General features: G+C 39.3%; 1 protein-coding gene across 10 annotated transcripts in view; it reads left to right on the forward strand.

The window, feature by feature from the left end:
- The window catches only part of KDM6A (lysine (K)-specific demethylase 6A), a 241,204-nt gene that overhangs the window by 99,159 nt on the left and 119,023 nt on the right, over positions 1–23,022 (forward strand). For all 10 annotated transcript variants that reach the window (XR_001006367.1, XM_011982800.1, XM_011982801.1 and 7 more), the window contains exon 4: positions 1,267–1,316. Coding sequence is in view for 8 of the 10 variants with exons in the window: in XM_011982800.1 (XP_011838190.1) it covers positions 1,267–1,316 (50 nt within the window). In the remaining 2 variants the exon portion in view is untranslated. The remainder of the gene's footprint in view (positions 1–1,266; positions 1,317–23,022) is intronic.

Below are 23,022 nucleotides of genomic sequence, written 5' to 3' on the forward strand. Positions count from 1 at the left end.
GTAGCTGATCAGAAAAATATTATTCCCCACGTTTTCATCTGGTAGTTTTATGGGCTTCTTTTTTTATCTAACTCTTTAATGTATTATTTGAATTATTTTAGTATATGATTTGAGTTACAAATTTTACTTTTTTGCTTACTTATAAATACTTGGGTGCTGGTTACATTATTAACACCCCACTGATTGGAAATGCCACCTATTTACTGTGCTAATTCCTACATGTATCAAGTTCTCATTTGGGGCTTTCAGTTCTTTTCTATTCCATTTCTTACAACTTTATGGTAATTCCAATATCCGATTGAGCAAGTTCTCTTCATTATGTCTAATTTTTTTCTGAACTCTCTTTGCCTGTTTAATTTTATGAAAGAGTTTCTCGTAATGTTTGCAATTTGCTTCTATTGTACCATGTCTAAAATTTATAAATTGGTTCATCTCTAAACATCCCCAGCATATTAGAATGTATCTGAGCTGCTGTCACTTTTTAAGCCTGCTTCAGTGTCCATTTTACTACCTTTGTCTTTAGGGTGTCCCTCAGTCATACCTGTACTTGTAGGATCAAATAAGTGCTTAGCCTCCTGCCCTAAGAGATTCTGATTTAATTGGTATGGGATGGGGTTTATTCGTCAGTGTTTTGTTTTTTAAGAAGGGCACTCTCTACCAATTGTACGTATGTAATTTTCACTTTACTTTTTTATGTTCACTTCACTGAATTTTGAGGTTGACAAGAACTACTTTTAAGTTTTTCAGAACCTTTTATGCCTAAAGATGGTTTTGGTGGGTGGGTTGTCCTATTTTGTAATGTCCTATTTTGTAATTGAGGTTGAGAAAGGTAATTAGGGGGTAAGTTTTTTGTTGATTGCAGGAAACGAAGCATCACAGAAGAAATAGTTCTTTTGCTCTTTGAGGTGGTCGAGTTGTTAGCCATTCTTGGAAGTGAGGTCTCTTGTGAGAACAAATGATCTAGCACATTCTGGAGTCACCTTGGAAAATCTTAATCCTTTACCATTTGATCTTGATCTTTGAGGAAGGTCAAGTTGATCTAAGGGGTTAGCCTAGATGCTGTTCAACTGCAGATCTGAGATTTGACCATGGTTTTACGTTCTTGAACTCCTGAGGGGGGCCCAGAATTTTAAGTTGTTTGGTTTGAACTATCACTGTCTACTGGGAGGTGGGTGTGGTGGGAATCTTGTTATAATGCTTGTTAAGTATATTATTGACTTTAAAGTGAGACATAATTATGACTCAAAATTATTTTCCTTCTTTCAGCATTATCTGCATACCAGAGGTACTACAGTTTACAGTCTGACTACTGGAAGGTTAGTGCATATTTGCATGCTGATTTCATGTTTGTGTTTTGGGCAGATTATTGCCAGTTATATTCAAAATGAATTGAACTCTTGCCTTTTTTGGTTAATTACTTAAAATATTGCTTCTAGGGGAAAGGTATTGGAAAAGGGTTGAGAGTATTATTTATGTTTGTGCCGTCTTATGTGAATCTCCTTGTATTTTATTAAGAATTAGAGGCCGGGCGCAGTGGCTCACGCCTGTAATCCCAGCACTTTGGGAGGCTGAGGCGGGTGGATCACGAGGTCAAGAGATCGAGACCATCCTGGCTGACATGGTGAAACCCCGTCTCTACTAAAAATACAAAAAAATTAGCCGGGCGTGGTGGCTGGCGCCTGTAGTCCCAGCTACTCGGGAGGCTGAGGCAGGAGAAGGGCGTGAACCCGGGAGGTGGAGCTTGCAGTGAGCCGAGATCCGGCCACTGCACTCCAGCCTGGGCGACAGAGCAAGACTCCGTCTCAGAAAAAAAAAAAAAAAGAATTAGATACCTCTGACACATTTTACTGGTCAAATATAATGGAATTGTGATAAGTAAAAATCAAGCAAAACTAAACAAATAACAATAACAAAATGATTCCTTGGTTTTCTTTTCTAAAGTTGGTACCTGGGAGTAAAAGAAGGCTGAAGATGTGTATATCAAGCTAAAATGGGAAGGTGTAATGGGAAAATTATGATAAACTCTTTCTTGGTGTATTCTGTTTATAATTGGAGCTTTGAGGAGAGCTGAACCTAACTATTTTTTAGAAGACCTACCTAAATGAAAGACTGTGCATAGCAGTGAAACAATGAATCATACACTTACTTATCTTAATTTAAGCAGTGATTAAATTAAGCATGATCTTCTACATCATGTTTACTTTTAAGTTTATTGAGCAGTGAGTTTGTTTGTTTTTTTTTTAATCTGAATTGCCATTTCAGATTTTTTGTGGATTTTATTTTTCTGTTGGTTAGTTTATCTTTCTTTTTGAAGTAGGTACTTATTCCAGTCTTATATAGACTGGCTTTGTCTGGGAAAGCCCTTCGATAGTCAGCCTATGCAGAGATTTTGAGAACACTGTGTAGAGATTTTAGATATCTATATCTATATCTATAATTTTTTTTTCCTAAGTCTTTTGAAAATATCTTCTCTAATCTCTGGCTTATTTTTTTTTAAAGCTTTATCAAAGTATAATTCACATGCTATAAAATTTGGCTGTTTTAACTATACAAATCAGTGATTTTTGGTAAATTTTCAGAGCTGTGCAGCTGATAGAGGGAGGAGGCAGACAAAGGTCTCAACAGATAGGGAAGGGTCCCTGGAGAATCACTGATCCACCCAGCCCACAAGTGTTTACACCAGATGTTTTCTGCAGATAAGGGAACCTGCACAGGGGGCTTTCCTGGGCATGCCTGCAGTGGACTGGAGGTCCCCATGCACTGGGGGAACAGGGTGGAGCCACCAAGAATTTGCACCTTATACAGGGGAGGATCCTGGCCTCTTCAGCTCGCGTGCTGGGGTCCTGGTATTCAGTTTGTGAGGTGGAAACCTACTGGCAGGACCCCCTTTCTTTGCTGATAGCTTTCCTTTTGCTCAATAAATTTTGTCTTCCTCACCCTTCAATGTGTTTGCATGCCTCATTCTTCCTGGTTGTGAGACAAAAACCCAGATTAGCTCAGCTAAGGGGCAAAAAATCCTGCATCACAGCCATCATCACAGTCTTATTTATCTCCCTGGAATGGAACCTCACGTATATCCCCAGCCCTGGCAACCATCAGTCTACTTTCTGTCTTTTATATATTTGTCTTTTCTGGATATTTCATGTAAATGGAATCATATAATATATGGTCTTTTGTGGCTGGCTTCTTTAACTTAGCATATGTTGTCAAGGTTCATATATGTTGTAGCATGAATATTTTATTCTTTATTTCCTGATAATATAGTCACCCCTCAGTATCTGTGGGGGATTGGTTTCAGGACCCCTCATGGATACCAACATCCATGGATGCTCAAGTTCCTTATATTAAATGATAAAGTATTTGTATATCACGTCTATGCATCATCCCATATACTTTAAATCATTTCTAGATTACTTAAAATACCTAATAAAATGTGAATGCTGTGTAATTGATTGCTATACTGTATTGCTTTTTAGTTTGTATTATTTTTTATTATTGTATTGTTATATTTTTCCTGAATACTTTTGATCCGCAGATGCGGAACCCATGGATACAAAGGGCTCACTGTATTCCGTTGAATCAGTATACCACAGTTTGTTTATCCTTTCATCAATTGATGGGCATTTGGGTTGTTTCCACTTTTTGGCTATTGTGAATAATACTGTTGTGAACATTTGTGTACAAGTTTTTGTGTGACATAATATTTTCAGTTTTCTTGGGTAGGTACTCAGAAACGGAATTGTTGGATTATAGGGTAAATCTATGTTAAGCATTTTGAGAAATTGCCAGAACTTTTTTTCCCTATGTCTGTACCATTTTACATCCCTGCCAGTAATGGTGTGAGGGTTCCAGTTTCTCTGTATCCTACTCAACACTTGTAATTACCTACTTTTTGAGTGTACTAGTTTTTTAGTGTGCCTAGTGGGGTAGAAAATAAAGTTTTAAACTTTGATGAAGTCCAATTTATCGACTTTATAACAACTTTTTATTTCTTGTGTTTTTACTGTTGTACGTAAGAAATCTTTGCCTAACTCAAGGTCATGAAGACTTACTCCATAATTTATTTAATCAGGTGCTTCAGTGCTTTGCTTTTACAGAGTGCTGCAGTAAATAGTCTAGTAAAAGTGTCTCTTTCTCCATATATAGTTTTTTAGAGATAAGGTCTTGCTCTGTTGCACAGGGTGGAGTGCAGTGGTGCAATCAGAGCTCACTGCGGCCTTGAATTCCTGGGCTCAAATGAATCCTCCTGCCTCAGCCTCTCGAGGAGCTGGGACTGCAGGTGCACACCACCATGCTCAGCTAATTTTTAAATTTTTTTTTTGCAGAGATAGAATCTCAGTATATTACCCAGGCTGGTCTCAAACTCAATTACTGGCCTCAAGTAATTCTCCCACCTCAGCCTCCCAAAGTGTTGGGATTACAGGTGTGAGCCACTGCACTTGGCCTGTCTTTTAATAGTTTTGTTAGTGATTCTTTAGTATAGATTCCTTTAAAAGTGGGATCGTTGTGTTGAAGGGTATTTACTCCTTTGGGATTGAACCATTTGCATTTATTTCAACAATGTATGCAAGTGTTTGTTTCTTCTTGATCTTAGTCAAGAACCTTTTTGTCAGCAGACTTGCCAGTTTGATAGGTGAGAAATGGTATTTTATTATAATTTAAATTTACATTTTCTTAGTTGTTAGTGATATTGAACTTTTTAAAAATTGAAGTGTAAAGACTATTTGAATTTCTTTTTCTTTGAAATATTTGTTCATGTCTGTCGCCCATTTTTTTTTTAGGTCATTGTTTTCTTTTACTGTTTTACGTATCTATATTATATATATTAGGCATATTTATCCTTTATCTGTAATATTAGTTGAAGCTACTATTGTCCAGTTTGAGATTTGTTGTTTTGCTTTGCTTTTGTGTGTTTGTTTTTGTCTGTGCAGAAGTTTTCTATTTCTATGTAGTCAGATTGATCAGTTTTCTACATTGCCCTTATGTTTTGAATCATAGGATGGGTTTTTTCCTCATTCCCAGGTGTTAGAGAAATTCACCCACATTTTCTTTCAGTACTTGAATGGTTTAATATTTGACATTTAAATTTCTGATCCATTTGGATTTTATCCTTGACTTATAGTGTGAACAATATTTAAGATTATCTTTTATCTTACGGCTAGTTATCCCAAAGATAAATTTTTTAAAAATTCATTTTTTCCTCTACTGATTTGAGGTGTTGCCTTAATTGTATACTAAATATTCATATGCAGTTTTGTCTGTGAATTTTGTGGCATGTTTTGTTCATGAACTAATACAAAAGTATTTTACTTAGATTTTATAATATGTTTTAATGTATGGTAGTGCTAGGGCACCCTTTCCCTACTGTTCTTGCTTCTAGGATTTTCCTGGCTGTCCTTGGTGGCTTGTTTTTTCAAATAAACTTTCTAATTAACTTGTCTAGCTTCACAAAAAATACCTGATAATTTATTTTCTGTAGCTTTTTTGAGATAAAATTTAACATTGTTTTAAGCATTTTTTGAGATATGATTTACATTATTTGAGATTTGACAACTTAAATAGTTGTATAACCATTACCATAATCAAGATACAAAACATTTCCATTATCCAAAGTGTTTCCTTGTGCCATTTTCCTACTCTTGATCTCTGGTCCCAGGCAACCACTTACCTGCTTTCATCCCTCTAGTTTTGTCTGTTCTGGAATATCGTGTAATGGGGTTTAAACAGCATATATTCTTTTTGTTTTTGATAACTTTCATTTGGCATGCTTTTATTGAGATTCATCCATGTTGTATCAGTAGTGTGTTGTTTTTCATTGTTAAGTAGGATTTCATAGAATGGATATGCCACAGTTTTTCTGTTTATCAGTTGATTGGATTGTTTTCAGCTTTTGGTTATTATGAATAAAGTTCTGTGAATATTATTTGTCTTTGTGTGGACATAGGTTTTCATTTGTCTTGGTATATATGATTTAGGAATGCTGAATTGCTTTGTAGTTTTAGGTGTAACTGTCAATCCTTTTCAAAGTGGTTATACCATTTCATATTCTAACCAGCAATGAATGAGATTTCAAATGTTCCAAATCTTCGTTAGCACTTGGTATTGTCAGTCTTTTTAACTTTAGCCCATCTGCCCATTCTTGTTTTTTCTTCTTCTTTCTTATTTTCTTTCTTTCCTCCTCAGTCTTTTTAACTTTACCGTCTACCTATTCTCCTTCCCTCCCTCCCTCCCTTCCTCCCTTCCTCCCTTCCTCCTCCCTTCTTTCTTTCTTTTCTTTCTTTCTCTTCTTGCTTTCCTTCCTGTTGTTCTTCCTCATCTTCTTCTTCTTTGAGTTTTATGGGTTCTTTATATACTCTGAATAAATGCCCTTTGTCTGATACTTGTTTTGGAATTGTTAGTCTCTGGTTGTCTTTTCATTTTCTTACTAGTGTCTTTTGAAGAGCAAATGTTTATTGTTTCAATGAGGTCCATTTAATTACTTTTTTTTTTTTTTTCCTTTTACAGCTTGTGCTTTTTGTGCTAGGAAATCTTTGTGTATCCCAAGATCATAAAAGATTTCTCACCTTTTAAATTCTGTTTCGGCCTGCGATACATTTCAAGCTGTTTATGATGTGAGATAGTATCAGTGGTCCTCCCCTTCCCCCAAATAGCTACCCAGTTTTTCCAGCGTTATTTGTTGAAAAGACTACACTTTCAAAATCTACCATTTCCTCTTTCCTTTCCTTTTTTTTTTTTTTTTTTTTTGAGATGGAGTCTCTCTCTGTCACCCAGGCTGGAGTGCAGTGGCACGATCTTGGCTCACTGCAACCTCAGCCTCCCCAGTAGCTGGAACTACAGGCCTGCGCCACCACGCCTGGCTAATTTTTTGTATTTTAGTAGAGACAGGGTTTCACCGTGTTGGCCAGGATGGTCTCGATCTCCTGACATCGTGATCCGCCTGCCTCGGCCTCCCAGAGTGTTGGGATTATAGGCATGAACCACTGCCTGTGCCCGGCCCCCAATTCCCTGTATTCTTTTTCAAAATTGCTTTGGTTTTTCTAGGTCTTTTGCCTTTCCATATAAAGTGCAGAAACAGTATAATCCAGTATAGTTCTGCTAGGATTATATTGGAACTACATGTGCTAAGTTAGGAAGAATTTGTCTTCAGTAGTATTGTATTTGCTTGTTCGTGAACATGGCGTATTTCGCCCTCTATTTAGCCTTCTTTAAGACCCTACAGCAATACTTCATAGTGCTTATCACATATGTTTTAAGTTTTTTTTTTTTTGATGCTATTGTGATTGGAGTGGTTGTAAAATTTTATTTCCAATTGTTTTATTGTGATTATGTAGGAACATTTTTATTATTGCATACTGATCTAGTATCCTACTGTCTTACTAAATTATATTGTTTTAGTCGTGTTGCTCTAGATAGGATTTTCTAGATACATTATGCTGTCTGCAAATAAAGAAAATTTTATTTTTTGTTTTCTTATTTGTGGATGCCGGTTAGTCTTTTTCTTGCCTTGTTGTACTGGCAAGGAATGGAAGGGGACATCCTTGTTTTGTTTCTTTGGGGGGAAAACATTAAATTTTTACTGTTGAATGTGACATTAGCTGTAGGGTTTTTGTAGACTAATATCGAAGATGTTCCCTTCTGTTGCTAGTTTACTTCGAGGGCTCTTCCCTCTTCCCCCTACTTCATGTTTTAATGAATGGTCTGAAGATATAGGAAAAAACTCAGTTCCTCCTATACTCTCACAACACAGAACATTTCTGTAACAAAATGTGTGTGGCTTTCCCCCTGCATACCTGGCAAGAAATCAGTTTTGCAGTGGCTGCCAGTGTCCTCTAATTCAGTTCAATTGTGACATTATCTACCTGGAGATAGTTTCAGATCCCACAGATTGAGTGCTAAGTCCCAAGTCCCACAAGACTTATCCCCACTTCAGATGCCAGTGTAGGCCTCCGGAACTTTTGACTGACTGGCTATATAAATCAGGGTTCCCATGACCCACTCCTTGTTTCCATTAATTTGCCAGAGTGGCACAGACCTCAGCAAACAGTTGGGTTTACTGTTTTATTGTAACGGGTACAGATGAAGAGATGCATAAGATGAGGTCATGTGGGAAGTGGCATGGAGCCTCCATGCCCTCTCTGGGCATGCCACCCTCTAGGGACTTCTGCTTGTGCAGCTATCCAAAAGCTCTCCAAATCCTGTCCTTTTGGGTTTTTATGGAGGCATTATTACGTAGGCATGACTGATTAAATCATTGGCCACTGGTGATCAGCTTAACCTTCAATCCCTTTCCTCTACCCAGAGATTGGAGAATGGGGCTGAAAAGTCCCCACGCTCTAAACATGCTTTGCTCTTTGCTGTGACCAGCGCTCATCTTGAAGCTACGTAGGGGGCTGCCTGCCCTGAGTTATCTCATTACATCCCCCATCCTAAAGCTACAAAGGAGGCTGCCTGCCTTGAGTTATCTTGTTAGCATACAAGAGACACTCAGGGCTGGGCATGGTAGCTCACCCAGTAATAATCCCAGCACTTTGGGAGGTATCCCAGCACTTTGGGAGTGTAATCCCCACACTTTGGGAGGCCGAGGTGGGCAGATCACCTGAGGTCAGAAGTTTGAGACCAGCCTGGCCATCGTGGTGAAACCCCATCTCTACTAAAAATACAAAAATTAGTTCATCATGGTAGTGCTTGCTTGTAATCCCAGCTACTGGGGAGGCTGAGGCAGAGAATCGCTTGAACCCGGGAGGCAGAGGTTGCAGTGAGCTGAGATCATGCCACTGCACTCCAGCCTGGGCAACAGAGTCTAAAGTAAATAAAGAAACAAAACTGACCTTTTTCTTATTTTTTTTTCTACTTTAAGAAAAGAAAGAAAAGGCTTTGAATTCTGGAAGCAATGCCTATCTGAATAGAACTATTGATTAAACATTATGGTAACATGGAAGGATGGAGAACAGTGTTTCAGTTTGAAAAACTAATTGGTCTGTTGTAAGATATGCAGGATGTGGGTTTTTTTTTGTATATTGATTGATTAAAGTATTTGTGGGTACAGTTTTTAAAAATAGTGATCATTATTTTTTCATAACCCTAATTTTATAAAGGGTTTGATAGAGTTGTGCTAAAGTTTAGTTTGGGACACCAAAAAAAATTGATTATTAAATTTAACATACATATTATCTATATGAATGTAAATATCAGAGGGCTTTATAATACTGCTGAAGAACATCACATAGTATTAGGTTGACGCAAAAGTGATTATGGTTTTTGCCATTACTGCAGTTACTTTTGCACCTAATATTTCAGTTTGTTGAAGAGATTAATTCACATTTTTTTGTATGCTAATTATAGATAAGTCTTTTCCTTAAAACAGTTTCACTAAAAAGGTCTAAATAATACTATTTTACTGCCTGATTCAGCATATGCTTGAAAATTGTATTGTATTTCTTACCAGCCCTGAATTTGTGCTGGCCTTATTTTCCTAATTGGGCCTGATTGGTAAGGTTTTCTTCTGTATGGTCTTATTTTTTTCATAAGTATTGTACTGGTGTGGGATTATGCGTTAATGTCAGGTAGGAGAGATATGTTGAAGAGAGAATTTTTGTAATGGGAGAACTCAAGGTTCTTCTAATTCCGATTGGTTTTTTGAATTCAGAAATATATTCAGTATTTAAATATATCAGTCTGGAAGTGCTTTATAATATGAAAATATTTAGAACCTGTAGAGAAGACGGAACTCTAATTAATATTTCAACAAGTTTATTGCTTAACCTGAATTTTTTTAAAAAGCCTAAAAAACTTTTTTGCTTAGAGGAGACCAAGAGAGTGAGATCTTTTGAAGAAAAGTTAAAAATCAGTATATTTTGGAATAAGGATTAGATTCTTTGGAAATTTTACAAGTTTAGAAGCAGAACACATCTTAGAAATTATTATCTAATTCCTTTACTTTATGGACTATACATCGTGCATCCCGGTGATTAAGGAAGCCCCCAAGTCAGCACAAGTAGGTGGTGGATAAACTAGTGGAATCTGTGCTCATTTTCTGACTTTCCAGTGGCTTTTTCTGTTACACAGTTTAGGGTAGTCCGGCTTTTACATTTGTTGACAGGGCCTCTTTTGACAATACGGATATGAGTAAGCTAGCTCCTGCTCTCCCATGTTTCTGTGAGGAGGATACACGTAAACATAATAAGTTGTTGGTAAGTAATATATTGGAGGTGTTGAGGGCTGTGCCGGAGGCAGAAGTGCACATGCTTTGTTTAAGGGGTATGGGAAAGTCTGAGTGGGAATTAGGAAAGACTTCACAGAAAAGATGAAACTTCAGGGAAGGATTAATGGGAGTTTCCAAGATACAAGACCTGGTCAAGTTTTCCAAGAAGAGAAATGAGAGAGCAGTACATAGCAGTGCGATAGGTGTTTCGGAAACTCCCACGTTCTTGGTCTAGAACAGAGGTCCACAAACTGTTTTTTACAGGGCAAAATAGTAAATATTTTAGGTTTTGTGGACCAAGAGGCAAAATCAGGTAATATATAGGTACTTAGATAATCTTTTATATAAAAATCATTTTTAGCTTCCAGGCCTTTAAAAAAGGATTCGGCTGGCAATAGTTTATAGACCACTGTCTTAGAGCCTGCCATGATTGTTGGGCGTTATAGGACTCAAACTGGGGAAAAGGAAGGCAAAGGCCAGATCATAAATGCGTTTGCAACAGTTATCACTGTTTTGAAATCTTAGATTTGTCAGTATCTTGTAAAATACTGTAGTGCTGGAGATCAGATAAAGTTAAATAAAACACAATTATTTTTTAGGGGTTGGATTGGGATTGCATTGACTTTGTATTTTAAAAACAAACTGTTGCCGGGTGCAGTGGCTCATGCCTGTAATCCCAGTGCTTTGGGATGCCGAGGTGGGCGGATCACTTGAGGTCAGGAGTTCAAGACCCGCCTGGTTAACATGGTGAAACCCCGTTTCTACTAAAAATACAAAAAATTACCCCGGCGTGGTGGTGCGCTTGTAATACCAGCTACTCAGGAGACTGAGGGAGACTGAGGCAGGAGAATTGCTTGAACCCTGGAGGCGGATGTTGCAGTGGGCCGAGATTGTGCCATTGCACTCCAGCTTGGGCAACAAGAGCGAAACTCTGTCTCAAAAAAATGTATAAAATAAAAATAACAAACTGTCATCTTTTCTCAGTAAAGTTTTATAACTTCCTCACGAAGTTCTTGTGCATCTTATAAATAATGTATTTTACATCTTACACTTACATTGCTATTATACATGCCATTTTAATTTTATGTTTTATCTGTACTGGTATATAGAACTGCAGTTGACTTTTATGTGTTAAAGTTACCAAGCAGCTTCACTAACTTTCACTAACTTGGGTAATTTGACTATGTAACTTTGGATTTTCTCTGTAGACTGTCCTCTCTTTGTAATTAATGACAATTTTGTTTCTTCTGTTATCAATATTGTAAACATTTCAATAAAAGTGTTTGGAATGTTCTCATCTTGTATTTTCTGAAATAGCTAGATATAATCTTGTAAAAGTATTTTCCTGCATATTTGATAAAACCAACCTGTTAAACTCTTTGGGATTAGTATATGTCTTTGTGGGAGGATTTTATACTACTGGTTTTATTATTTACCAGTTACTTTTTTAGGTTGCAAATTTCTGCTACATTTGTTTATGGTCACATATACCTATAGTTAGGTCCTTAACTAATTTCTGGAACTTAGTTGTGCCTTCTGTTTTCTTCCTTGCTTCAATCAAAGGTTTGTAAATTTTAATAGTGATTTCAAATAATACAATTTTGACATTGTTGATCATCTCTAGTTTTTTTCCTTCTTTCTTTGGGCTTATTCTCTTTTTTCTTTACACACACATGTGCGGACACACACACACGCTCTCACTCTCACTCTCTCTGTCTCTCTCACCTAATTTACTCTGTAATGCCTCGTACAGTCTTTTTGTCCAGACCACTGTCTAGTCCAGGACCATAGATTAAAACTGAGTATGTCCCTTAGCTGTCTTTTTTAGCATTGTCTTCCCTCCACTCTCATCCCTTTTGTGTTTTTGTTTTTGTCTCTGGCTTAAAGAGACCAGCTCAGTTGTCTTATAGTGTCCCATTTTCTGGCTTTGTTTTATTGCTTTCTTTTGGTATTGTTTAGCTCATTTCACTATCTTCTGTATTTCTTTTAATTAAGTTGATAGTTAACCATCAACTATTTTGCTTTGTTGTTGTTGTTGTTGTTGTTGTTGTTTTGAGACGGAGTTTCGCTCTTGTTGCCCAGGCTGGAGTGCAGTGGCGCAATCACAGCTCACTGCAACCTGCACCTCCCGGGTTCAAGCGATTCTCCTGCCTCAGCCTGGGATTACAGGTGTGCACCACTACACCCAACGAATTTTTTCTATTTTTAGTAGAGATAGGGTTTCACCATGGCCAGGCTGGTCTTGAACTCCTGACCTCAGGTGATCTGCCCACCTCGGCCTCTCAGAGTGTTGGGAATACAGGCGTGAGCTACCGCGCCTGGCCTGGTTAGTGGTTTTTAATGCCCCATCAGGGCTTATAAAAAAATATTTCCCCCGTATATATGTATTTTCCTTCCTGGGTATATTTTAGAGTAAATTACAGATAACATGACATTTCAATCCTTAATATTCTAAATGCCTTTCTACAAAATAAGAATGTTGCGTTAAAAAGCTGTCAGATCTTTACCACGTAACAAAATTTAGCAATACTGTCTGTTTTTTTTGAGATGGAGTTTCGCTCTTGTTGCCCAGGCTGGAGTGCAATGGTGCGATCTGGGCTTACCACAACCTCTGCCTTCTGGGTTCAAGCAATTCTTCTGCCTCAGCCTCCCAAGTAGCTGGGATTACAGGCATGCGCCACCACGCCTGGCTAATTTTGTATTTTTAGTAGAGATGGGGTTTCTCCGTGTTGGTGAGACTGGTCCCGAACTCCCGACCTCAGGTGATCTGCCTGCCTTGGCCTCCCAAAATGCTGAGGTTACAGGCGTGAGCCAACGCTCCTGGCCAGCAATACTGCTTTTTATTCCTTCAAAGATGCACTTTTTCTTTTTTTGAATTTAATTTATGGAATCTCGCTCTGTTTCCCAGGCTGGAGTACAGTGGCTTAATCTTGGCTCATTGCAACCTCTGCCTCCCGGGTTCAAGTGATTCTCCTGCTTCAGCCTCCTGAGTAGCTGGGATTACAGGCACATGGCACCACGCCCGGCTCTTTTTTTTTTTTTTTTTGTAGAGATGGGGTTTCACCATGTTGGCCAGAATGGTGTCAATCTCTTGACCTTCTGATCCACCCACCTTGGCCTTCCAAAGTGCTGGGATTACAGGCATGAACCACCGTGCCCGGCCCACCCTTTTTATTTAAATCTTTGGAGCCAGGTATCTAATAATATTTTAAGTCTTCATTGGCTGAGTGGTAGTCATGATACATAGTTGTCAATGTGTATGCATACTCATCTTTGTTGTTTTTCCTCCTGGCATAATTAGATAGCTGTAGCCTATTGTTTCAGTAGAAAAGTCATTTATGGACCATCTGAGGAAAGAATGTGAGTTTTGATTGCTGACTAAAAACTTTTCATTGACAATTTCTGGTAAGGTCAAAAAAGTGATGTCTTAACTTGCAGAAATGGAGTTTGTAGATAACAGTGGAAGAATCTTCTAAGAAATGCTGTGTCACCACCATTTTTGATGTCCCGGTAGTTGATATTGTGTGGAAAAATGTGGACGAGAGTATGGTTAACAGAATTATAAAATGATTCAGAATTGGACACTAAGGATATCTTAATGAATTTTTTTCACTTAAATTTTCCTTTATGTGTGAAAAAAAAAATGTGATAAAAATTTATCTTTACCATTAAAAATAATTGAAAATAATTTTAATTGCTTTTTTTTTTTTTTTTGAGACAAGGTCTTACTATATTGCTCAGGCTGGTCTCGAACTCCTGGGCTCAAGTCGTCTGCCCACTTCTGCCTGCCAAAGTGCTAGGATTACAGGTGTGAGCCACTGCACCCAGCTTCTTACTGATTTTTCACTAACTCCTAGTTTTCCTGGTTAGTTTTAAAAAGTTGTTAGTGTTGTTGTAGCTCTTTTGATGCTGTTTTGAAGCTGTTTTATAGCTCTTTTAATGTCTTAAAAGCTCTCCTTGTGGATCACGAGGTCAAGAGATCGAGACCATCCGGACCAACATGGTGAAACCCCGTCTGTACTAGAAATACAAAAATTAGCTGGACATGATGGTGCTCGCCTGTAGTCCCAGCTATTTAGGAGGCTGAGGCAGGAGAATCACTTGAACCCAGGAGGCAGAGGTTTCAGTGAGCCGAGATCACGCCACTACACTCCAGCCTGGTGACAGAGCGAGACTCCGTCTTGAAAAAAAAAAAAGAGCTCTCCTCTTTTTCTTTTGCACCTTCCCTTTGTGCATAGGATTTTTCTTCCTTTATTCATCTTTCTGCATCTGGGGATTATTGCCTTCAGCACTAGAACATTTTCAGCCACTAAATCTTCAAATATTGCCTGTGTCCCATTTTATTTTTTGACTCCTTCTACAACTGATTTTAGAGATATGATAGATTTTCCCACATACCCATAACCTCACTTACTTGTTCTTGGTGAATATTTGAAATATACTCTCATCAATTTGAAATATATGTGATTATTAACTGTAGTTAACCATGCTCTGCAATTGATCACTAGAACTTACTGTCTAGGTGAAACTTTGTACCCTTTGAATAGCATCTCCCCAATTCCCTTTCCCCACCCTCCCCCAGCCTCTGGTAACCACTGTTGTTCTCTTTACTTCTATGAGATAGATATTCTTTGAGTTTGACTTTTTTAGATTCCACATGTAAGTGAGGTCATGCCGTTTTGTCTTTCTGTGTCTGGCATATTTTGCTTAGCACAAGGTCCTCCAGGTTCATCTATGTTGTCACAAATGGCAGAATTTCCTTCTTTTAAAGACTGAATAGTATTTCAAGGTGTATGTATACCATGTTTTATTGATCAATGTATCCTTCGATGGATACTTAGGTTGATTCTGTATCTTATCTATTATGAATAAGGCTGAAATGAATATGGGAGTATAGATGTCATAAATAAAGTTTCAGTGCTGCAAAAAAAATAGCACTTGAATATAAAGTTTTTAATTCTCAACAAGACAAGGTACTTCTATAGAAGGGTGCACCCTTACAGATGGAGCAATGATGAGCGCACACTTGGACAAGGGAGGGGAAAGGGTTCTTCCCTGACACACCTGGCCCCTGCTGCTGTGTCGTTCCCCTATTGGCTAGGGTTAGACTGCACAGGCTAAACTAATTCTGATTGGCTAATTTAAAGAGAGTGACGGAGTGAGTGGTTTGGCAGGAAAAATGGTTATGACAGAGCAGGCAATTGGAATGAGTCAGGGTGGAACAGATAATCGAGAAATGTTGCTTTACGAGGAAGTGAAGTTTAAAAGTAGAAGGCAAAGAATTGAACATACTGACATACTAATTCTTTGAAAAGAAATTTAGAACTCATATATAGATATCTCTTTGAAATTTTGATTTGTTTCTATGATTTATAGCTAGTAGTGGGACTGTTGAATCAAATGGTAGTTCTATTGTTAGTTTTTTGAGGAAATTCCAACATTTTACTAAGAAAGAATCCCCAGGGATTCAGATTTATGTGAGAAATCTTGGCTACAACTCTGTGTGGTACCTAATTTGTTTCCTAAGTCTCGGGGTATTTTATTGGCTTTCAGTGTTTGCTTACCTTTCTGTATTCTCCTTTTTTTTCAGCCTTTTTCCTTTTGCCCCCAGCTCAGCCATTCATTTATAAAGATGCTTTTAAAATATGTCATCTAATATTTTAAATAATTAATTTTGTATTAGGAGGGTTTTTCAATATGTATACTGCTTGCCGTTGGCCTTATTTTTGGAAATTGTACTATAATTTAAGGAAATGTAAATGAAATTGTTGGGATACTAGTTAGTTATCTATTTATTTATTTGAGACGAAGTCTTGCTCATTCTCGCTCAGGCTGGAATGCAGTGGTGTGATCTTGGCTTACTGCATCCTTTGCCTCCCATGTTCAAGCGATTTTCCTGTCTCAGCCTCCCGAGTAGCTGGTACTAAGGCCACCACCCCCGGCTAATTTTGTATTTATTTTTTAATAGCGACTGAGTTTCACCATGTTGGCCAGGGTGGTCTCGAACTCCTGACCTCAGGTGATCCACCTGCCTCAGTCTCCCAAAGTGTTGGGATTACAGCCGCGAGCCACCAGGCCTGGCCTGGCCTGGCCTGGCCTGTTGGGATACTTTTAAATAATCCTTGGTGCTTTAATTATAATTGCTTCTGTTTTTGAACCAGTCATGTATCATCTCATTTAATTCCTCAAACAACCCTTTGAAATAGGTACTGCTTTCACCATTTTACAAAGATGAAGACATTGAGGTCAGCTAACTTGTCTCATGAGTCTTTCTGAAATTTTGTTTTATTTTTATTTTTTATTTTTATTTAGAGATAGGGTCTTGCTCTGTAGTCCAGGCTGGTATGCAGTGGTACAATTGTAGCTCACTGCAGCTTTGAACTCCTGGACTCAAGCAGTCCTTTTTAGCCTCCCAAGTAGGTAGGACTACAGGCATGCCCCACCATGCTCAACTAAGTTTTAAGTTTTTTTGTAGAGAATGAGAGTCTCACTATGTTGCCCAGGCTGGTCTCAAACTCCTGGTCTCAAGCAATCCTCTCACATTGGCCTCCTAAAGCAGTGGGATTACAGGTGTGAGCCACTGTGCTCGGCCTTTCATGAATCTCATAACTAGTAAGTGACAAGGCTGTGATTCTGACTTAGGTCTCTACAGTCTTGGATCAGAATCACAGCCTTGTCACTTACTAGTTTTGAAATGACTTCTATAGTCTGATTTCATTATTGCTGTACAATACTACACATACACTTTGGAAGCAGAACTTCTGCTTCAGCGTGTTGACTTTGGGCATGATGCATATAATAAACTTTGGCCAACCTCTTCTGCTATATTATCTTAACTGTTAACGTTCTTTTAATTGTCCAGAAGGTAATTCAGATTATTATAAGGAAATGATGCTGCATAAATTGAATCAGCAAAGTATCATTCTTCTATGAAAAATGTGTAACAGGTTATTAAAGACTGTAAGATACTGATTTACTCAGCGGCAAGACTTTCTTAAATAACTTATATATGCTGGTTACTTTGCTATAGGGATCAAAGCACGACTTGGGTTCATTCTCTACCATGTATAGGCTCATATTCTAGTGGAGGAGATAAATGACATAATAGGTGTGAGTATTCATTTGGAAGTGAAATGGGAGAGGTTTCCTTGCCCCACTCACAGGGCGTGTGATAGAGGTGTGGCTCACTTCTTCAGTGCCCCACTGCTCAGACCTCTAGGGGAGCATACAGACTGGCAGGCTGTGGGGCTCCCACTCCACGGCAATGTCTAGGGGTGAATGTTTACAGCTGAAGCGCCAGTGGGCATGTGTTACAGGGTGCTCTTTTAGTTTGCTGTCTGTAGGCAGCTTGTGTTAACCAGCTCAGTTAGACCCTGTACCTTGTTGCAAGGACAGAGGGCTTCCTGTATCCCAGGTTCTTGTCTCCGTGTACTGGAAGAATTGGATCACATGTGGGCTTGGAGAATGAGTGTAAAGTTTTATTGAGTGGAAGTAGCTTTCAGCCTATGGGGTAGCCAGAGGGAGATGGCCACTTGGCGGTCCTAGCTCTCCTCCAACTGCCCTGGCCAAACTCTGCCTAGTCCCGCTGGTCAATGGCCTGCCGGTGTTCCAGCGTCTGTGTGCTCTTCCGCCTGCAGGCTCCCCTCGATGTCTTCCACCGATGTGTTCATCTCGCCATCTAGCAGTTTCTGTCTCTGCCTTGCTAGGGTCTTGGGTTTTTATAGGCCCAGGATGGGGGCGTGGTGGGAAGGCAGAGTGCCTGTCCTTACCTAGGTCTGAGGAGGTAGAGCCCTAGCCAGGGACCACATCCTCCTCTACCCAGCACTTCCCTTCCCCCATTCTGTATCATTTAAAGGGACCACACTCTTCCCTTCCCAGCACTCCCATATCAGAAGCACGTATTAGAAACTATAACTCACTGTGGGTTTTTGGGAATATGTCAAATAATACTTCTGGAAGGAAGAGGTGAATGTTGCTTTTTAAAGAATAGATAGGAATTTGCCCGATTAAGGAGTGAGTCGAGGGGAAGATGGCAATGGCTTTTTTAGGCAGAGGAAGCAAACATTGTTAAAATCATAGAAATGTTTAAGGTTGTATTTTATTCACAGATCTGCATGTTATTTGTCCTGACTGAAGTGGTGGTTATGAGATTGGGAACATTTCAGCAAGAGTCATAAAATGAAGGCCCTTATAAATCAAGCTAGATTGTGGGGACTTTTCAGAGGAGTTTAAAATAGAAAGTGCATGTTTTGCACTTCCATGTTTGAGTTTTTGAAAGCTCATTGGCAGTGGTGTGGAGGTTTGAAAGAGATTGAAAGAGGAGGAAATGGAGAGAGAGCCTACAGTTTGGGGGACAAGTTAGAAAACTGTTGAAATAGGCCAAGTATGTAAAGTTGAGGTCCTAACTAACCTGGAGAAATATAGTAGGAATGGAGAAGGGGTGGATTCAAAGACTTTTAGATTGTAAAATGAACTCTGTGAATAGAAGGAACATGGTTTATTGGTGGGAAAGAGGTAAGAGAGGAAATGTAGGACTACTTTTTGGCTTGGTCAACTTGCGAGATTGTTACCACTATCTAAAATCTGCAGTACCATTAGAATTTCTTGTTCAGTGTTAAGATTCATGTACTTTCAGATATTCATGGTATATGTAACGATGGCGGTAATTATAAAGAAAGTATTTGGAAATTCATGCCTTTATAAGCTTCATTTCTATACCCACCTTCCCCCTTTTTTTATTCCCCAGTAGGTTTTGTTTTGTATTTTATTTTATTTATTTTATCTATTTTATTTTATTTTATTTTATTTTATTTTATTTTATTTTATCGTATTGTATTTTTCTTTCCCAGATCCGGTAGACAGAGGTATCCAGAGGGTTAATAGCAGATTTTTTCCCCAACTGTGTATCACTGGGTTTGTGAATTATAGTCATAATACAGTAAGATTAAGACATTTGATGTTTTTGTAATATTTTGGCATGGTTTTATTTGTTAATATCCTAGCATAAAAATATAATAGTCTTCAAAGATGATTACTGGGGTATGGGATGCTTGGTGGTGGCTACAATCAAATTCTTATTCCAACCCCAAATTGGCAACATTATAACAACATAGAATGTTATTATTTAGAACCTAATTACTGTTGTTCCCCTTACCTATGAGGGATACGTTCCAAGACCTGCAGTGGATGCCTGAAACTGCAGGTAGAACTGAACCTTATTATATACATGTTTTTGTCAACAAAAAGAGTCAAACTCTGTAAAATATTTTAGCTGGGAGTGGTGGCTCATGCCTGTAATTCCAGTACTTTGGGAGGCTGACGCGGGTAGATCACATGAAGCCAGGAGTTCGAGGCCAGTCTGGCCAACATGATGAAACCCCATGTCTATTAAAAATACAAAAATTAGCCGGGCATTGTTATATATAAAGTTTCGGTGCCGCAAAAGAAATAGCACCTGAATATAAAATTTTCTTTTTAATTCTCAGCAAGGCAAAGTACTTCTCTAGAAGGGTGCACCCTTACAGATAGAGCAATGGTGAGCGCACACTTGGAAAAGGGAGGGGAAGGGATTCTTATCCCTGATGCACGTGGCCGCTGCTGCTGCTGTGTCATTCCTCTATTGGCTAGGGTTAGACCACACAGGCTGAATTAATTCCGATTGGCTAAAGACAGTGATGGGGTGAGTGGTTTGGCAGGAAAAATGGTTATGACAGAGCAGGCAATGAGTCAGGGTGGAGTAGGTAATCAGAATGAGTCAGGGTAGAGCAGGTAATCGAAAAAGGTTGCTTTATGAGGAAGTTTAAAAGTAGAAGGTAAAGAATTGAACAGAAATTTAGAACTCATATCTAACAACCCCTCCCCATGTATTTCCTTACAGTTTTCTTTTTAAACTTTTTTTTTTTTTTTAACATGTCTTGGCTTAGTTGTTTGGCTTGATTTTCCAAAAGAAGATGCTTCTCTGGATAAGGTGGAGGATAGTTAAGGGAGATTTTAATAAGTGCCGTTTTTATGAGCCTCTGCATCAACCTGCAGATGCATGGTATGACACAACACCCAACAAGAATAAGTACACCCGTTATGGCTGCGAGGGAAGTAAGAATTGAGGCTATTATTCCTTTCCATTTACTGAACTACTTTTCTAGCCATCCTGTAAAGGGGTCATTTACCCCTGAGTTGTTGGCTAACTCATTGGACAGAGCAGTCAGACCTTGCAGTGCCTTTGTTATACTTCCATCAGGGGTGGTGGTGTTTGTGATGAAGGCACAACGTTGAGTTTTAATCATGACACAAACTCCTCCTTTCTGCTAATATCATGTCTAAGGCTATCCTGTTTTCCCAAGCCATCTGGCTAGTTGCCCCTAATTGTTCAGCTATTCCTTTAACAGCATCTCTAATGTAGTTAATCACTGTTGGTTGTAGTAGATGTAGTTTATCCAATCTACATTTTTATTAATTGTCACCTACCAAAATATTGACTTAAATCCTGCAGCTATTTGATTTCGGGTTTTAAATTGATCTGGTATTCCCCGTGGGACTCCAATTGCATCTAAATAGACGTGAGAGTCCAAAGACCCATAAGGGGCTTCTCTCACTTTATGATGTCTTATTTTTCCTTCCTCTGGTTGATGAAGTGCCAGGGTGAAAAGGATAGCCAGTTGAAGCATAAGTGCCACTCCAGTTATTTGGCAGAGTGTCCAGTAAAGGTCCACCACAATACCACCACACATCTGCTCGGGGATGAACAAGGACTGACTGATTGATAAGCTCTTGAAAATTGATAAGCTCTTGAAGGGATTCACTGCATCCCTTCAGGTCTCCAAGGAACGCTAAATTTCTTCCTTGTCGTGAGACACACGAAGTGAACTTAGTGTTGGGAGACAGAAGCTGGATGACCCTCGGGGGCTGACCTGCAGGGTGCTGGACTTCGGGATATAGCAGAGAGAGCTTGGCACGACTTATTACTCCAGGCGGTAGAATCCTGGAAAAGAGCTACCATGCAGCCCACACCCGGTCGACTGGAGGACCACCTTAGTGGAAAGGGGACAATCTGGGCCTCTGGCCTGTCATGCGCACAAGCACAACAGTTGCTTTTGTTTAACGTTTGGATTGAATATTTGATCCATTCTAACCAGGTATTTGCATCTTGATATCCTGTCTTAATTGCCAAAGTTCATTTTAAGTCTTTAACTTTTACGATAGCTATCTTGGTCTGTCTAGAGGGAGGAGGAGCAATTGTTCCGTTGTGAGAGGTTTTGCAAGAAGGCTTAGAGGAAGGTGCAGGCAGTGGGGTGCTGAGAGCAGCTCGGTTGGGGAGACCCTAACCCAGCGGCGCTAGAGGAATTAAAGACACACACAGAAATATAGAGGTGTGAAGTGGGAAATCAGGGGTCTCACAGCCTTCAGAGCTGAGAGCCCCGAACAGAGATTTATCCACATATTTATTAACAGCAAACCAGTCATTAGCATTGTTTCTATAGATATTAAATTAACTAAAAGTATCCCTTATGGGAAACGAAGGGATGGGCCGAATTAAAGGAATAGGTTGGGCTAGTTAACTGCAGCAGGAGCATGGGAGCATGTCCTTAAGGCACAGATCGCTCATGCAATTGTTTGTGGCTTAAGAATGCCTTTAAGCGGGTTTCTGCCCTGGGCAGGCCAGGTGTTCCTTGCCCTCATTCCGGTAAACCCACAACCTTCCAGCGTGGGCCTTAGAGCCATTATGAACATGTTACAGTGCTGCAGAGATTTTGTTTATGGCCAGTTTTGGGGCTAGTTTATGGGCAGATTTTGGGGGGCTTGCTCCCAACAGTGGGGGATCAAAGAAATGCATTTTAAAGAATCTAATAGGGTTTGTCCCTGAAACTTCAGCCCCCATACCATAAAACCGGCTTAAAGAAAGGAGCCGGCTTAGAAAAGGGGAAGAACTTTGAGGGTTTGAGATAATAACCTGTATAGAATTACACTGATTTAGCTGACAGTTACGGGGGAGGGCTGTCCTTCTAGTAAAATGTACGGTTTTAGGAAGTTACAAAAACCTGTTGGGGCAGTCCATTCTTGTTCTTTAGTGGTCCACAGAAAGTTGGACTAACTACAGCATAAAAGCTCTACATTAGGGAACAAGACTCCTGGTTGACACTGGGGTCTTTATTGAAATCTCCCTGGATTAAATGGTCCCAATTTACTAAGGCCCAGTCTGAGGAAAGTCAGGAAGGACAGAGGTACTTTTCTGAAGTAGAGAGCTGTTTCTGACTTGGCAAGCCCCCACAGGGTATATAACAAGGCAAACATCAAATGCAGTAGTTTGAGGGGAAATTGACTTGGTTATGTTACAACTGGATGGTCAGCAATAGAGCGAGGAAAGAAGAAAGAGTAATAGAATAGATGAAAGAGAGTTAAATTTTTCTTAGCTTTGGTTCGATAGGATTTTCCCCTGAGACTATGGCCCATGACTCTGGAGGGGGTGGTGCTTTCTTGCCTCGGGTGTGATGAGTCCATCTCCTTTCCGCTGTATGAACAGCAGTCTCGAACAGCAGTCTCGGTGGTTAGCCGCACAAGGTAGGGTCCTTCGCAGGCTGGCTTGAGTTTTCCTTCTTTTCCACCCTTTGATGAGAACGTGATCCTAAGGCTGGTGCTGCTTTACCGGAAATTCTAGGGGTGGTACCTGTGCAAAAAGACTTCTAGTTTTGAGGGAAAGGAAAGTGGAAGATAAACCAAGTATATAATTTCTTTTTTTTTTTTTTTTTTTTTTTTGAGATGGAGTCTCGCTCTGTCCCCCAGGCTGGAGTGCAGTGGTGCGATCTCGGCTCACTGCAAGCTCTGTC

Source organism: Mandrillus leucophaeus, unplaced genomic scaffold (genome assembly GCF_000951045.1).
Source record: "Mandrillus leucophaeus isolate KB7577 unplaced genomic scaffold, Mleu.le_1.0 Scaffold243, whole genome shotgun sequence".
Taxonomy (NCBI): domain Eukaryota; kingdom Metazoa; phylum Chordata; class Mammalia; order Primates; family Cercopithecidae; genus Mandrillus; species Mandrillus leucophaeus.